This window comes from Metopolophium dirhodum, chromosome 3 (assembly GCF_019925205.1).
Source record: "Metopolophium dirhodum isolate CAU chromosome 3, ASM1992520v1, whole genome shotgun sequence".
Lineage (NCBI taxonomy): Eukaryota > Metazoa > Arthropoda > Insecta > Hemiptera > Aphididae > Metopolophium > Metopolophium dirhodum.
In genome coordinates this window covers 22,169,465-22,187,900 of record NC_083562.1, presented here as the reverse complement: position 1 = coordinate 22,187,900, position 18,436 = coordinate 22,169,465, and the positions used below count along the sequence as shown (strand labels likewise).

Sequence of the window (18,436 nt, the reverse complement as noted above, 5' to 3'; positions counted from 1 at the left end):
ATTTGAAGAGTCATAATCTTATGTTATTGTTAGAAATATAAACGCTAGAATTTAAGTTTTTATATCACATTGTATTTGATTATAAGTAAACGTTAAATATGAATTCTCTTTACCCCAATCTTATGAAATACACATGACATGTACCTAATAACAATAATTCACAGAAAGTATTGATAAAATGTAAAACTAGATCATAACTAGTTTAAATAATTATGTAACATTCAACTGTTGATTCATAATATTATAATAATGACACAAATTATAGTTTGATAATGTCTGATATATAATAATAATAATTATAATAAATGATAATTTATCTAGTTTAAATTTATGGGTTCGGTATTACGTAAAACATGGTTTAAAATGATTCAAACGATTTTTCTGCTTTTTCTAATTTTTTTTCAACATTTCTGTAAAAAAATTATTTGTAAGTACCATTTTAGAACAATCGTAATAGGTTTAATGTGGGTTGAAAAATACAATTTTTTTAAATGTTTCAAATTTGATTCTGCCATGTTCTTTATTTTCTACAAAATGTAGAAAACGATATTATAACGTACATTAGCCTAGTAAGCCTTCTACTAATTTCAAAAGTTTTTTTTTCTGGGAAAACGTATATGATATTTTACACATGAATTAAAAACGTATCGGAGTTCAGTTACCTTATATTATTTAGCTTATACAATAATATTTAAGTTTTTTAGTTTTTTTGCAATGATGTGTTTTTTTGTGTATGTATGTATACGTCGATATAATGCTTGGATTTTCAACTTCGGTATCTTTTCTGGTGGGAAAGTGAACCTAGTTGGTACTTTAAACATGTCAAAATGAAATTCTCTATGAATTTTAAAAAGGGTCGGAAAAAACGAAAAAAAAATTAAGGAAAAACGGGGATTTTTTTACGCATAACCAGTTTTCGACAAAATCGATTTAGTTTTTTTCGAGTTACTTAAAAACTAATAGCCATAAATACTTTTACGTAAATTGGATGTTTATATTAACATTTTATATAAACCATTCAATTTTAAAAATATTTTGACAATTTTTGAGCTATAAGCATAAAAAGATTTCAATTTTAGATTCTGAGTGGAGCGATGAATGGCGAATGGCTTTACAATTATGTGTGCGTTTTATTGAAGTAAAACCTCTTTCTTGAGGTGTGGTGGAAAAAAAATCGTAACGAAAAATGAAACGACACGTTAGTTTATTGAACAAAACTCTATCGTAAATTACATATTTTTTTATTGTATTGATTTTTCTCACTCTCTCCCTAATTCACTTATAATTTTACGGGCCCAATTACTTATGAAAGAAGTTTTACATCTCCAGAGTGTTCAATCTAAGTTCAGATTTTGACATAATTTATCAAATTTAAAATATTTTGTTGCGTATTTTAATATGTGTTTCTTTTCAAATCGTAATAAAATGAGTATGCACAATATGCACCCACTTAGAGGCTCTTAAATTGTAAATTTAGTATTGTGCACAAAAATATTAACATATCGATTTTTCGAAATCGTTATTCGACTAGAGCACTAGACTAAAACATAACTATCAAATAACTGGAAGATAATTAGCAAAAGTCATCATTTATACATAACTAGTGTTTTTTGCATAACTTGTTATTAAATAACAATGTATATATGATTATTATTCGCATTGTGAATATAATAAGTTGTATTATTGAAATACATTACAAACAAATGTAGCTAAATTGCCTACCTTGAACGCCGTGTTACCATACTTACTTTCAGTGGCGTGGTGAACGGAAATTTCAGAAGCAATTGCCTCTGAGATTTTTCTTAAATTTAATAGAGGGGTGGGTGGAAGCCGGTGGGTCCCCCCAAGTAAATGTAATATGATAATATACTCAATAGGTAGTTCATAACGATCTGAAATATAATTAGTTATATTATATTAATACATTATTATGCATTAATACTTTGGATATTTGTAACTTGCCTCTGGAAAATTTTTAGTACGGCACGCTACTGCTTACATTCAGAGACTGATATCTTTATGATTTTTTCGTTGTTGGTTCAGTTAAAACCACTTCAAACATTTTTAATAGAATTTTTTTTAGAAGTAAAGTACCTACAGTTTAAAAATGTACATTACCTACAATGGTCACAATGAATCGTAACAAAATTAATAATTGATTATCCTTCAGAAGTTAAGTTAGGTATATAATATAAATGTTAGGTGATATATTCATACTAATCATACTATAAATAAGTGATTGTTTTTGGTTAATTGCAGTTTCAGCGTGCCGTTGAGTCTTAAACTTTGTAAGAACTTTAGATTTATATTGACAATTCTTGTTTGATGTTATAATATTATATTACAGTAACGGTTTAAACCATGGGGTTTACTATATAATATTACCATTAACACCACTGACATATTATATAATGATTAGATAAAAACTCTGAAACCATTTATAAATGTACGAATGGTTATTATATTTGAAAATATTAAATTAGTATTGTCATTCCCGATAGAGTATCCGCAATCGACATCTATTTAATAATAACACGTATTTTATCAATAGGTTGGAATTTATAATTGTTTCATGATAAATTTGTACCTATAAAACACATCATAATATGATAATAATATAGTATTTTAATTATTAATATATATTTACAGAATAACCTGATCTACTATTTTATATTTATTAGCTTCTGGTTAGGTGAGTATTAGTGAGTAAAACTTGTTTCGAAGGTAGTGCCTTTAGGCACAATTATTCCTATAGGTACCTATAGTTGAATATTTTTAGTTGATCGTCTTCTAATAATTAGAAAGTCAGTTTTTGTAATGTAGGTACCAATAATGACATTGGCCAGAGCGCCATATCTAGCGTTTTTTTTTTTAATGTATTAAAGTTGTTGAAATTAGAGCCTCCCAAGAGTAATTTTCACTTCAATCATTTCCATTTTGTATAACTATCAATTTTTATAAATAAGTGAATAACTCGGAAAATTATCCTGCCAGCGTATACTTTTTGTTCATAGTTTATATAAAACATCTATGGTATGTTATGTTGTAGTATAAATGTGGTTACACTGTAAAACGTTGAAGTTTGATATTGTTATTTACATGTCTAATCTATATCCGGTCATTATATATTCTGTTTTTATGGCCTTATACACAATACACAAGAGGTTTTCTCCTTACAGCCGATGTCGTCTTAAAGTTTTTTCTTATTATAAATTAACGATGTACCAGTTGTTAAACTTTTCACTACACAACAGTGTAAAGTGTAGTAGAAGGTACATTATAGGTATTTGGCGTTCACTACTGGTTTTTAATCTGTTATAATATTATGTATTACATAATGTTAGAATTAAATTTTAATTACATGTAACATAAATAATTGACGATAAAATATTAATTTCATGTTTTTATTACATCTACAATTAATATTATTATTTATGAGTTTAAATAACACTGGTATATAAATATCATACTTACATAACACATCGAATACAGGGTAGACCAAATAATAAACATGAATAAAAATAATTGTCATACAGATAAGTTTTATGTAGGTATACAGTATAAATGTATAAGAATATAAATTATAATAAGCGGTTGTTGCATTCAGTCACGTAACGTGTTTTAAATACAAGCACAGGCCGGTGTCACTAGTTCCCGGATGGGTGGCCATCAGGTTTCTTAGCTTTGTTTTAATTTTATAACATGAAATATAATATAATATAATATATATAATTCTTCATTATGCGTGTATATCACTGAATTCCTCCAAAACGGCAGGACCAATTTCGATGAATTTGTGTGTATGTGTTTGAATGGGTCCATGGATGGTTTAGAGTCACAGTTGGACCAGGTAGGTCCAAACCGGAGAGATCCTCACACAGGGATTTCGAAATTTACAAGAATATTTTGAGCCACGTTTGATTTATACCAAGTGCTGTATCCAATACGCCACAGGTCCATCTTGGTCGAATTAGATTACATCGACGCAAATTTGTCGATGAACTGAGGTACACCAAAACTAAGATACCTAAATAGCTCAATATTTTATATTTTTTCACGTGCGAAGTCGGGTTCTACATCTAAAAATGGATATTAGTTCATCCGACTTTAATAAATTTTCTATAAAAATGTTTTCAATAAAAGTTATATCAATAGATTGCAAATGAATAGAATTCATTATGAGACTTGGAGGGGGTTTATAACTTATTTTTCAACTCTTTATAGATAACTAAAGAGTGGTTACTCCTCACGCATGATTATTTTTCAGCTAACGAAAAAAGACAATTTTTTTTTGTTCGTCTAAATAGTTGCCCTTGGTTACATATTTTATAACTATTATAATAATTATAGAAGAAATATCGCATATACATTTGATTTACTAAAATATTTATTAAAAATACAAATATTTCATATTTGGCCCGAGTAATGTCGGACGAAACAGCTAATATTATTCAATTAATATATAAACATACAGGAATATATTTATTTTTATTTATTCATATGATTAATATAAATTCAATTTGTGGATCATTGTTTTTATTTTTAATTACCAATCCAAACGATGTTTATCAACCAACTTGACGGTGAAATCTTCAGAAGATCCTTCGAGTTCTACCATCACTATAGTGTTGAGTCCAAGAACTAAGTACGGAGCTGGCACGTACAATGTGATTTGTGGACCTACTGCTGGCCAATATCTACCGATGTTGATGCCATTGATAAATGCAACGCCCTAAAAAATGATTGATCTTGTAAATAGTTATAAGTTATAAATTACAATAAAGTATATTTAAAATATACACTATTCATAAATAGTCTTAGGAATAGTATTTAGTTAAATAATATTTTACAGTCAACGTTTCAAAAAAGCTTCTCAATTTAGGGCATTCACATTTGAAGATTTTTATCTCAAATATTTTTTAAATGATTAATAAGATATTATCGACCATTTCGTAATATGAATACGGTATATTAAGAATTAAATCAATTTATCTTGATTTATTATGAACCATTATAATAATATGACGCATGAATTATAATACACAATATTAAATTGGTTATTGATAAATTAACTATTCTAACTAGTGATAAATATTATGTTTTATTGTTTTGTATTAATTAATAATAAACTAAACTCACTAGTATTATTCATTGGTATCATAACGTTATACTCAAAAGCCACTGCCAAGGCCATCCCTAAAGCAGTGTGAACGGAGCTTTTGTTCGGAGCTCCGGCCACTGCGTCTTAGCACGTAAGTATATGCATTGTACGCAAACTTATTTTCAACTGAATTTTTTAAATAATTATTTGTTTATATTTTTAAGATTAAACTAATAATGATCATTCAATTTTTTACAAAATTACAACAGTTAAATTATATTTTCTTTGTCATATTAATTCATAAAACTACATTAATTATACCACCAATATTTTACATTCAGTATAGGTATTATTTAATTTCACTCTATTATGTTTACTATTGAAGTTAATTGACTTATTGTGAGATTTAAAGGTAGACATATTATCTAGGGACATATCTTCATATTCGTCATATAACCTATGATTTAAACATCAAAAAAATCTAACGTGTTCCAGGTCCCTACATAATAATATTTTATCGATAAACTTTCTTTAGTTTACCTTGATCACCTCCAATGTGCATTTTGTAAGACTCTGACGAATAATATTATTTTAAAGTAGGTTATCAACAAACCTTTGACCATCCAGACGTATCTAAAAATGTATCCAATGGTTTTGGGTGTTTATTATCTTGCGGTATGACGAAAACTCCTCTGTAAAAAGCTGGTGGTTTGACGTTTGGTTGAATATTTTGAGTTTCTAACCACGATGTTTCGTTCAACGGATATCCAGTCATTACCCATGGACCTAGGATGTGATTTCCTAGCGTTACGTTTGATAAAATCCCCTAAAATTTACCTATTATTACATAAATTCAATTTAATAACAGATTTCAAAATACCTTTCTATCTTCTAAAAATCTCTTGTCATTAATTCTACCTTGATTTTCGACAAGAATACTCAGTTTTTGATTATTACCGGTTACTGATATTTCCATCGTTGTATTACTATTAGATCTGCTCATTACTCCTAATTTCACCTAAATAAAAATCATCAGTATTTAATTTCACCTTTGAAATAATAATGTGTTAAATATCTTTTCAAACAGAAACTAAAGTTTAAGATCAGTTATTTATAACCAAATTCCTATTATGTACATCGTACAGTACATGCTATATCGCTAGGTATAAACAGTATTTTTCTCTTTGACAACTTTTTTACTTCTTAATTTTATTTTAAATAATATGGTTTATTAAATTATTGCTGGTGTACTTCCACATTTTTATTGTTTGTTATTAGTAAGTGAACTTAATACAGAATAAAATTGTTTATAACGTTGAATGTAGACACTGCAATAATGTTTAAATAAAACATGATTCCAAACAAACAAGTTAGAAGTGAGTAATTGATAAGCACAGTGAAGTACTGTAATTTATAAATAGGTCTTCGTCATAATAATGAATGGTGAATGTGCAGTGCGCATCTTAAAACAAAAACTAAATTTATAGTTTTTTGTTTTTATAATAAATTATAAAAAGACTATTTAGATCCATAAGTAGGTATATTAGGTATAGTAAGTAATTTAAACGTTAAAAACCTATTTATTTATTTAAATTTTCCCTAATATCTATTTCATATAAATGTGGTATAGTCTAAAAATTGTGTAAAATAAATTTTTAAATTTGAAAGCTTTTTCAATGACATATTTTTCTTTAATCGTAAAGAATTCCTATTTCAGTATATTAATTCAAATTTAAAACAAATGTTTTTCAATCGTCACAATTTTCACGATCAAAGTATTAATAAATAATAACCAATTAGACTATAATTGATTGTAAATATTAAAACTGATTAGGTATTAGAGTACACCTAACAAAATAGAATATTAATATACAAGTATTATGTCGGTACCTTAGTACCTATATATAATAATATGTATATCTGTAATCAACACAAGATTGTTTTATGTTATCTGAGTTGAGTTGAAATAAATAATTATGATAATATATTACATAATATGTTATTACTAATTAATACACGTACATTATTCAAAAAGATAATTGCTCGATCACCAAGTGATTTGATAACTAGTGGTAATTTGGTCAATCCTCCGATCGGTGGTAAATTAGTTTCATACAATACCAGCCCATGATTAATATCCATATCTTCAAAGCATAATGGTACGTTATTCAAGACTGGTTTGAGACGTTTGGCTACATTGTCAAATAAACTGACCACGGGCAGCATATTTACGGTTCCATAATACGCCTTCGGTGCAATTTTCGGAGTTAATGCGGTTGGAAAATTCTGTAAAAATTGTCTTAGTATAAAAATATATTTATAAACATTTCTGAATAGTTCGAAATATTGTTTATTTTAAATTTTAATGTACCAGTGTACGTCATCATCCAAAGGTTTTATTTAAAGCGCGTTTTAATATTCCCAACCATTTTGGGCACAAATGGTAATTTATTTATATTTAATATCCGTGTAATAAAACGATCTTTATAAGTTACGTTTTTCAGTTTTTGTGAATGATCAGGTAGAAATTTTTTGTTTAAAAATATTATTATAACGTTATTCTATATAATTCGTGATTATTATATAAGTTTAACATTATTATAATAATATTATAATATTATCATTACAAAATGCTACGAGGGATCTACTTTGATCTAATTTGATCTACTTAATGATATACTTTATACGTAGTGCTTATTTTTCGACTAGTATATTAATCTATATGGGTATCAAACTTTAATTTTAAATCCAATACTTTGCAAATATATCACATAAATCAAAGTAGGTACTTGGTTAAAATAGTTATACATCGCATTACATGTTTTCAAAGACAATATATTACATTATATGCATTCCACTTAATCTTAAAAAAAAATTTTTTTTACTGTATTTTTAAATGTATTTTAATTACCGCTTTTTTAAGGATCTGTTTAATAGCATGGTACTTTTCTGTCGGATCACCAGCTTCGTCTAGTGGAGCGGAAAAATCGTACGAGGTCAATTGCGGTCGATAGCCAGATTTCTCCAAAGTTGTCCCCATCGTATTAGCACCCGAAGTAAATCCAAAGTTGGTTCCTCCGTGGAACATGAAAAAGTTGAAAGATACGTTGGCTTCCAAAAAATATTTCAACACTCGTATTATGTCCGAAGTATTTCTAACCGGCCTTGGGCTGTCCCAAAACGCGACCCATCCGTCGTAGAACTCAGAGTTGACTAATGGCCCTTTCTTCTGAACTTGCCTCAAATGTTGAAAACACTCAGTTACTAGAAGAAATAAAGTTTAGTTACGACTAACAGAAGTACTTAATATATCATAACATACTGACTAGGGAAATATCCATAGATGGCTATGAGAAAACAACTTGGAAAAACTTATATTTTATCATATCGCTCAATTTCTTATAAACGTTTGAATTTAACATTTTTACGACATTGGATTTTTAATGGTAAATTAACGAATTATCATTCATAGATTTTTGATTTTTTGTTGTAATTCAAAAACAAAGAACAGACGACACTCGGAATGGAAAAAAATTACCATTTTCTTTACAGGGTAAAATTTTTGAACTAACTTCAACTTTTAAATTTGATTATTTATACAAGTATTCTTGGATGGCAAAAGTCTCTGTTCAGAATCCATTTTCGTTAATTTATCTATTTATGATTTCATTAATTTATAACATATCTATTACAACGATGTACTCGACAACTACTACAGTACAGTAGAGCGATACCCACTTGTCCGCCTTTTTTTTTGTATATATAAATGGTTGCAATTGAGTACTTGGGAAAATCAGGTACAAGCAATCGTAAAATTGTCGCATTTACTTGGCCTCAATTAAATAAATTATATCTTAATACCAAATGTCTGTTTGATGCTTATACTCTGAAAAACTACTCAATTAATTTTGACTAAAATCTCAGAGATTGTTTTTAGATATATCAAACAATTTTAAAGAGTGAGTAATTCAAAGCGAAGCCGGGTTATTCAGCTGGTTTGGTTATGAGTGTTAAAAACTGTAGTACAAGTACATCAGCTATGCAAATCTTATTTTATACTGTCTAGACACTTATTGTTAAAATGTGTATCATGTATTTATATTTAATATATTATTATTATACATGTAAGTATGTGATACATGTCTTTGGACTAGATTAATATTAATAATCTCATACAATTGTAATTTTGGGGAATACCCATTGATTATTTATTCGGGGCACCTTGCTATTATAGTTATTGATACTATATCAATAAGGGCCGTTCTTACAATGTCCGGTTAAAGTTAACCGACACTTTACCGGACATTGTAAGAACAGCCTCAAGTCTACTACCTATACCTGTTACATATAGTTTTTTTTTCAATTAATCAACCCACGGCGTCTTAGACCATTGGGTGGTTTTTAACTGGGGGGGGGGGGGGTACTGTAGGTTTTGCAAACACGTGTGATTTAGTTTGGCAGAATTTTCAAGTGGGCACCCGTAGGTATCGGCCATGCCCGGGTGGGGGATGGCGGCCCCTCTCTCCAGACACCGTGACTGTCCGAAGAGTAGTGCTGCCCGTGGCCTTGGTTCGAACCGGCGACAGTGTGCGTCGAAACTGACGCCTTAGTCCACTCGGCCACTCCGTCCTCCTGTTACATATAGTATTATCGAATGATTTAATTTTATCTTACCATTAACAACTGCAGCAAAGTCAACAGTAGAGTATACATTTGGAATCTGTCCACACTCCAAAAAAGATAAATTGCATTCGTCAGTAGTATAAAGTTGAGCTTGTTCGCCAACATAGTGATGGAATAGATCCCTAAGCCATAGCATGTACTCCTTATCACAATTGCCTAAATCGTTATGTCCGTATTCATTTTCTATCTAAGTAAAAAAAAAATGTACATAATATTCACAAATTGTTTTTAAAAACAGGGTTGAATTATTTTTCATAACATATTTTTTGAAATATTATAGATAACTTAGTTAATCTAATATAAGTAATGTCATTCATATAAATAAATACAAAATACGATTTTTTCATTTATGATTGAGATCAAAAATTCAAAATCTATGACTTTAAGGGGATTCGATACCGTGATTTTCTGTTTTTGTCTAACACACGCGCGACATAGTATTTTAGACGTGTTTTTTGCCAAACATTCCAATTGATCTATTCAAGCGATAAGAATTCTGAAAACAGATTTGAATTTGTCGTCAAGTCTACTTGAAATCGACTTTCCCACATTTTTGCAAGGCTGGGCAAGTTAATGATTTTTTTTAACTCAGTTAAGTTAAGTTAAGTTAATATGCACCAATAACAAAAAGTTAAAAGTTAAAAGTTAATTTAAATATAGGTTAACTCAGTTAAGTTAAAAGTTAATACACACTTTTTGTTAACATTTTATTAAATTAAAAAAAAGTTAATTTGTTTATACAACGCTAGCGTACTTAATTTTTTTCCAACCAATTAACACTTACAGTATTTCCATATAAGTTAGATTCGAATGATATAAATTTTTAACTTTAAACAATTTACGTTACATATTTTTTGACATGAAAACGAAATAGACTGAAATAGTGAAATATTATAAAATTTAAAAACAAAATAAATTAACTTAACTTACTTTTTAAAATGAAAAATTAACTCGTTAATTTCACGTTAATTAAGAAAGAAATTTAGTAAGTTAACAGTTAAGTTAATGAAAAGCCTAAAGTAACGAGTTAAGTTAAAAAGTTAAAATAAAATTAACTCGTTAATGCCCAGCCTTGCATTTTTGATATTATCTCCCAAATTCCAGAAAACGTCATATTAAAAAAGAGTATTTAAACATTTTTGTATTTCAATTTTTTGGAGAAGCTAAAATCAAAAAATCAAAATTGTGGGAAAGTCGATTTCGAGTAAACTTGACGATAAATTCAAATCTGTTTTCGGAATTTTCATCACTTCATTGGATCAATTGATATGTTTGGCAAAGAATCCGTCAAAAATCCTATGTTGCGCGTGTGTTAGACAAAAACAAAAAATCACGGTATGGAATCCCCTTAATACAAATATGATACATACAGCAATATTGTAAGACAAATAATCATAGTTGAATAAATTTGTATTAAACGTTGACACTGTCGACTTGGCTTGGAAATAAGTAATAAATACCTAATTGCTAATAAGTACCTAAATGATTGTGTATACTGTATGACAGTTCCTGAAATTTCCCGCTGGAAAATTTTAATTGTTTTACCCATACCTATAATAACTAGCTACTGGTGTAATTTGGTGTAAGTGAACCATGTTTTATCAAAATCAATTCAAAGAATAGGAATTTACACACTTATGTGACTGTCTAACTTAAAACTGTTTTTAGTTTTTACGGGATTCGATTTAAATCATAAATTTCATATTAAGGGTTATATATTTTGTTTACAAGAAGGTTACAACATTTTGTGAAAGTATCAAGTCTTTTTAAATCTCGTTCTACTTCTTTATAAATCACAAAACAAATAATCGTGATTACATTTCGTTGCAAAATGGTTGTAAAATCTTTTGGTATTTTTGAACAAGAATTCCAAATTTAGAGTGCTAGCTGCAAACATTTTAATCTAAAAGAAAACGTGTATTTAATAAAATTACCATACATTTTAAATGTTGACTCACCTGAACCATGATAATGTTTCCGCCATTTCCATATAAAAACGGAACTATTTTTGGCATCAATACTGAAAACCATCTTTTTACATACTTTGTGTAATCTGAAATTATACAGAAACCTAATGAAATTGAATTGATCAAATTTTTGACGTATTTATTAAATTATAAAATACATAAAAAAAATAGTCTAATAGCTATAATATAATAGCAGTATATTCCATTAATCTCATATAATTTAAACCTAGATTTTTTGTGAAGAAAATCTAAGATTATTACATTTATTTACAATATAAAATACCTACCTATACAAAACTGAAAACTCAATGTACATAATGAGACATAAGTGCCCACACCAACCACCAGTATTCAAAGTCATGTCTTTTTAAATAATATATAAATAAGTTGAACTTAAAAAAGTTTATGTCTTTTTCTAATTTTAAATATTATATACATATAAATAATTTTTCTTTTGTAATTTCTCAAGGTTTATTTAAAGAATAATAGGTTAATAACTAATAAATAAAGCTTAAGGAAGTATAAAGTCTATAACAATCTGTGAGATTTTTAGATTTAATTGTTAAGAAATATACATAATATTATATTAATATTACTTGGGTCGCTAGATCTGAGATGTAAACTAGGTTTTTCTTTCAACAACCAATATGGATGACCACCCTGCAATTTTTTAAAAAAAGAACAATAAAAATTTATCAAGTATAAAACATTTTCCAAGTCTATTAAACCAGTCATCTGCAAAGTATTAGCATTTTAATTCCCATGAAATGTATACCTTCCCTCCGCCCGATGGTGGTTCATGCAAAATCAAAATGTATTCGTAAAAAAATTAAGTTTCAATGTTCCACGTAAAACCTGTTTATTTTATAATGTTGTAAACAGACACTGTGCCCACAAAATATTTTGTATTTTATAACTGGTTTTAAATATCTATTTCTGTAAATTCTGAACAGATATTTAATGCATTTATACTCTGAGCAACGCAATATATTAATATGAACGTATCGGTTTTACAAAGTTCAATGATAAACTATTTTTTAATGTTGCATGATTCTGTAATACTATTTGGTATTTAGGATAATTTTGGTGATTTAAGCTGAGTCTATATTATAGAATAATATAGATACCTACACTGTAAACATTATTTTAACTGAATTCAAATAAAATGTATTATTATTTTTGTATTCCATATATTACACATATAATATTACCCATTTAATAACATTACACACAAACGTCTGTAATGTTATTTAGTCTAAACAAAATATTAATTATTAAATAACGATAAGCCCGAGAGACCTATAAGTCAATTATATAATAATAACAATAATATTAGTAAAAATCAATGTTGCTGTGAGTATTTATAATATAAAATTAAAAATGATAATCACAATCTCTGGAGTGTAGCAATAACATGTCGGGAGAGTTTACACATTTTAGGTAAACATAATATTGACCCGGGAAAGTTAACATATTTCCTTCAGGTAAACATAAAGTTGACCCGGAGAGTTTACTAGTTTTAAAAATCGGGAGAGTTTACCATACAATCGGGAGAGTTATATGACAGAGTCAAAGACATGCGGGTGTCCCTTAATACAAACGATACCGTGAACACGTGACGCAGTGTCCTAGCATAGAACTAGCTGGTGCAGGCGAATGCTACTTCTGTTCTGGCCATGCTGTTCTGCACGCAGTACGCGTTGCCCGCATGCGACGAAATACAAGCATACGTTTTGTTTTTCCCCGCATGCGTGCAGATCGGCTAGGACACGGTTTGAATGTAACAAGCATACGTTTTGTTTTTCCCCGCATGCGTGCAGATCAACCAGGACACGGTTTGAATGTAACAAGCATACGTTTTGTTTTTCCCCGAATGTGTGCAAATCAGCTAGGACACGGCGTGAATGTAATAAAATAAAACGCGTATGATTAATATATAGATTCTAGGTACGTGAATATTAACAACTTACTGATAAAACACAGGAATACGTGTCAGAATCGAATTCACGTGAGATGTGAATAATTTCAATTTATATCTATCAACTATCAATTGAAAATATATATTATTTATTGTTTATTATGTACATTAAATAATATAGTTATTAATTTAAAAAAAAAAAAACGTTAACTAATGATTCCTAGGAGGGGTCAGATATTGCATTACTTAACCTAACCACTTATAATTTGTGTAAATGATTATTAAATTGATTTTATCACATAATCTATATTTATGATAATATAAAATATGAGCAAAACCATCTTTACCCTACAAATAAAAGTTGAAAAATATGTAAATGAAAATGTAAACACGTGAATACATAAATCTAAGGACAATTTTAAGCAACGGGTCTTGGAAAGTTATAAATCGGACATTAATTTCACGTGAATAGCATGAAATAAGGAGCCCTAGTTTCTACCTGTCTATATACAGAATGATTCACCAAGCATGTTTTCCCCCTTTTTTTCTTCAATAATGCAGTTATTCAAAATCTGATTTTTTGAGTTTATAAATATATTTTAAGACCATAATTTCAAATTCTTGAGATTTTATGTGCCACTTAACGAGTGTCTTTGGACTTCGGAGATAAAACTTCTGTTTTTCAAATGAGAACACCCCTATTTAACTATAAGTTATATACAGTAGAACATTTTTCTGAAATGTTTACATATTCATATCAAAATTCGTATAAGTAGTTTTTGAGTTATTGAACTTGATGTTCTAAGGATAAAATGTTTATAGAATGGGGGCTATGGTGATTTGAAAATATTGTAGTTATTAATTTTGATCTACCAATATTAATTATTTGGAAAAATGGTCCAAGTATAATAAATACTAGAACCAGTTTTAGGTCTATTTTATATTTATGTAAAACCATTTTTAAGGACTATTAACCTTAATATAAACATTTTAATAACTAAGAAACTAAAACTCATTCGATTATCAAATTAGGTACATCATAATTTTCAAAAAAATTATTCACTTAGTAATTCACAGTAAAAAAGGGGGGTTCTCATTTAAAAAACAAGTTTGTTTAATATTCAAGAATTTTAAAATATGATCTACCTATGAGTATATTTAAAAATTTCAAATATCAGAATTTTAATAAATTAATTATTAAAGGAAAAAATAGGGGTGAGCATGGTTGATGAATCATCTTGTACGACATGTTTGTGAAGTTGACCAACCTGAGTACTGCATTTTTTTTTAAAAATCTATGCCATTATTTTGGAAGTTATTTGCAAGTATTCGCAAGTCTATTTCACAAACTTCACGAACGTGTTTATACCTAATACTCAGTAGCTAAGACAATTTAAAATTTTGGAATTAAAAAAAATGAATTCCTACATTATAACGTATACTAAATACTTATTTTAAGAGTTTTCACTAGGTATTATTGAATCGTGTTTTTCAGTTCCTTAGTGGCTTAGTTGACAAACAATTTCTTGTTTTTATTTCGTAAAAATTATAAGGTATAAAAATATTTTTTATTAAAAAATTTGTGTTTAATATTTTTTAAGCATATTTCTATTTTTTTAAGGTGCATATAACTATATAAGTGCACGCATATTTCGTAATTTTTAAATGCATTAATTTCCGATCCTTAATGGCTTTATTATTACTAAGTATATTTTATGATATTATTGTGATTAAAGTAATTTATTTTAGTATTTTAGCCATTATTAATTAGTACTAGTAGTACTACAGTATATATGCTGCTGGTGAATATATAAATTAATGTAATTGAGTAATTTGATTGAATACTTTCTTATTGATGAAATTACTTAAGCTGCTCAACCGGAAAGTATCAATATCATGTTTATATGATATACATTATTATAATATAATATAAAAAGGAATCTATTTTTCTACTTTCAAAAGACAGTATAAGCTTAAAATTATGCTAAAAACATTGAAATATTAAAATAGCATCAAAACTTCAAAATATGCCGAAGTGTGACGAAATGTGTAAAAATAGGCAAATGCTACATATATCGCACGAGCACTGAATTTAGAAAATTGGAATTTAAGAATATTTTTTTACACTGAAGTTAATACTTACCAAATCCCTTTCAGCTGAGATAAATGGCCCTGGTCTAATAAGTACACTCATATTTTCTTGTTTTGAAATAGTCAAAAAGTGTTCAATGTCAGCTTGTCCTTCAAAATCGTATACACCCGAATATGGTTCATGTAAACTCCATTCTACATAACTAAAAATAATGAAGATTGTATTTTCTATTTAATATTAAATTAAGAACGAGACACAATGACGGGGCTAGGGGGGGGGGGGAGAGCTCCATGCAAATTCCCGGGGCCCCGTGTCTTATTGATATATATGATATTTTCCCTCTATAAGGAAAAATCGATGAATCATACATTGTATTATGTTTTTGTTAATAAGACGTAACCATGAAACACAATCGGTTAAGATAATAAAATATCTGTATCCAGCCCTTAAACAACTAAAAGCTAATAAATGTGTTATAATAATAATTCTTATTATTCACGGAAAAAAAGGTACCTACTTGGGTATATAGATACTTGGACTATATTGTAAACGTGTAAAAAATAAAACAAATGTTGTTATCGATGTATACTAAAGTTTTAATAGTGCATAATAATATCTTCCCAAATAAGTCAAACAAAAATGTAGCTTTGTTAAAATATTAATAATGCATGTTGACTAAAATGCAATACTTCGTAAATTAGTAAGTGAGTCGGTACTTTTTGTATTTTCCTGGCCAATCTTTCTCAAATTCGCCACTGCATACAAGTCAATACTGTAGAATGGTGTGAATATTTGTTTGTCAGTTTGTGTATATAAATGTATAATTGTATAAATAGTCTAAAATTAGTCTTATATTTTTAAATCATTGTTTATTGGAAATGATACACTTTTAAGTAACCGTGGAATGGTACAAGTTTGTATGATTTCTATTTTTTGGATTACATAACAAAATTCCTTATACGATTAACCAATACGTTGCAATAATTAGTATCCAATGTCATAAACACCTTAACTACAGTAATTTATAAAAAATCTAAGTGGTTTTATGCTAAACGTTTTGAAAGCGTATGAGGAAAAAAAACTTACGAGGAATCTTGAATTCAATTTTTATGTTTTAGATGTAAAAATTAAAAATTGTATATATTTTTCACTACAAAATAATTGACATATTTTCGTGATTTTGACGAATTTTGTAGACAGTTGAACTTTAAAAGCCTATCACAGGTGTAACTAGTAACTTAAGCTATTTAATATATAGTATATTTCATTAGTATTTGTTTGTTTAACATGAATTAACTGAGAAAATAAACACTTATAAAAAATTCTTTCCAACCAAAAAAAATATTACTCTACGATCGTTTATGAAACCGTTGCGACCAATGAAGTACGAAAGATAGGTTTTTGGAACTAAAAATTACGAATCGACCGTTGTTACTTGTAATGAACTTATGATTTATTTTTACCCAATTATGGGTCGTGACTAATATGGAATGTGTCGCCTAAAAAATTGTTATTAAAAATGTTATTAATATAAGTACCTAATACGTGTAAAAAACAAAAATTAATAAATTAAGAGTAATAGTTTCTTTTATTAATTATGGCAGTTCAAAAAATGATGGTGCCGTGGGAGGGTGCTGGGTGGGTAGCCCCTCATTGAGCAACATTGGACATAATTTTCAAAAAGGTCGCATGATAAATCGGGTAAATATCTTGGGTCGCAAACACAAAGGTTGAGAACCACTGGTCTGCTGATCTGGTGGGTGTATGTAGCGGAGCGGCGGCGGCTTAGCAGTGAGTTGTATGCAAGTGACCACACCGCGCACTGCTGTCACTAGGTAGGTAGGAGAAAACAGGTTTTCTTGTCGGCTCACCGGAATAGTTTTACGACAATTTAAAAAAAGTAATAATATAATGTAAAAAAAAAACATTTTTTTGTCTTTTTGATTCCAAAGTTTCTTTCATTGTATATCATAGTTTTCATTCACGCATGTTGTCAGCAAACCCTTATAGCACAATATACATAAATAATAAAGGTATTAAGGTAGACTCGTAGTCATGGTAGACAATGTGGTATTCGCGCCCACAGTTTATGAACCTCTCAAGTAGAGGTTATATAATATGGTTTGTTGAAAATCTTATTATGAATAAATTATTATTTTTTTCTTACGTAACGCTCATATAAACCTGGACGGTGATGAGTATACTTTATCAGATGACGGGTATCTGGTAACTAGTAACTACAGGCAACTTACAGCACCGCGGTCGTGCCAGCGCAAGGAACCACGTGACCTGTTATATTGCTTGTTTGTATCGATAGTTGTCTATCGATAGTTTTTAAATACTATTTTTTAAGAGGATGTCCCACCCGCATGTGTTGTCTCCGTCTTACACACGTACGATATAGATAAAACGCGTTTACGCAGTCCAAGTAGAACTCGCTCAATTTTGGTGTTTGAATAAAAACACCTATTACAAAATTAAAAGATATTTTGGATTGCAAGATGTTGAGTTTTTTAAAAAAAATTAAATTTTTAAAAGTTAAAGGTATTTTTAAAATGTTGAAATTGTTGCTATTTATAAACGGTATAATGATTGTTATATTGGGTTGCCCTCAGAAATATTGTCACAATTTAATTTTATAGTTGGTATTTTTACTCTAAAGCCAAAATTGAGCG

The 18,436-nt window shown here is 28.5% G+C and overlaps 1 protein-coding gene across 1 annotated transcript in view; it reads right to left on the bottom strand.

Annotated features, from left to right (window-relative positions):
- Positions 1–4,317: 4,317 nt before the first annotated feature.
- The window catches only part of LOC132941819 (beta-galactosidase-like), a 34,372-nt gene continuing 20,253 nt past the window's right edge, over positions 4,318–18,436 (bottom strand). The window contains exons 3-11 of the mRNA XM_061010007.1: positions 15,813–15,963; positions 12,348–12,411; positions 11,743–11,837; positions 9,776–9,971; positions 8,013–8,365; positions 7,124–7,387; positions 5,982–6,119; positions 5,715–5,927; positions 4,318–4,732 (exon numbers count right to left, since the gene is read on the bottom strand). Of these exons, the coding sequence (XP_060865990.1) occupies positions 4,547–4,732; positions 5,715–5,927; positions 5,982–6,119; positions 7,124–7,387; positions 8,013–8,365; positions 9,776–9,971; positions 11,743–11,837; positions 12,348–12,411; positions 15,813–15,963 (1,660 nt within the window). The 3' untranslated portion in view covers positions 4,318–4,546. The remainder of the gene's footprint in view (positions 4,733–5,714; positions 5,928–5,981; positions 6,120–7,123; positions 7,388–8,012; positions 8,366–9,775; positions 9,972–11,742; positions 11,838–12,347; positions 12,412–15,812; positions 15,964–18,436) is intronic.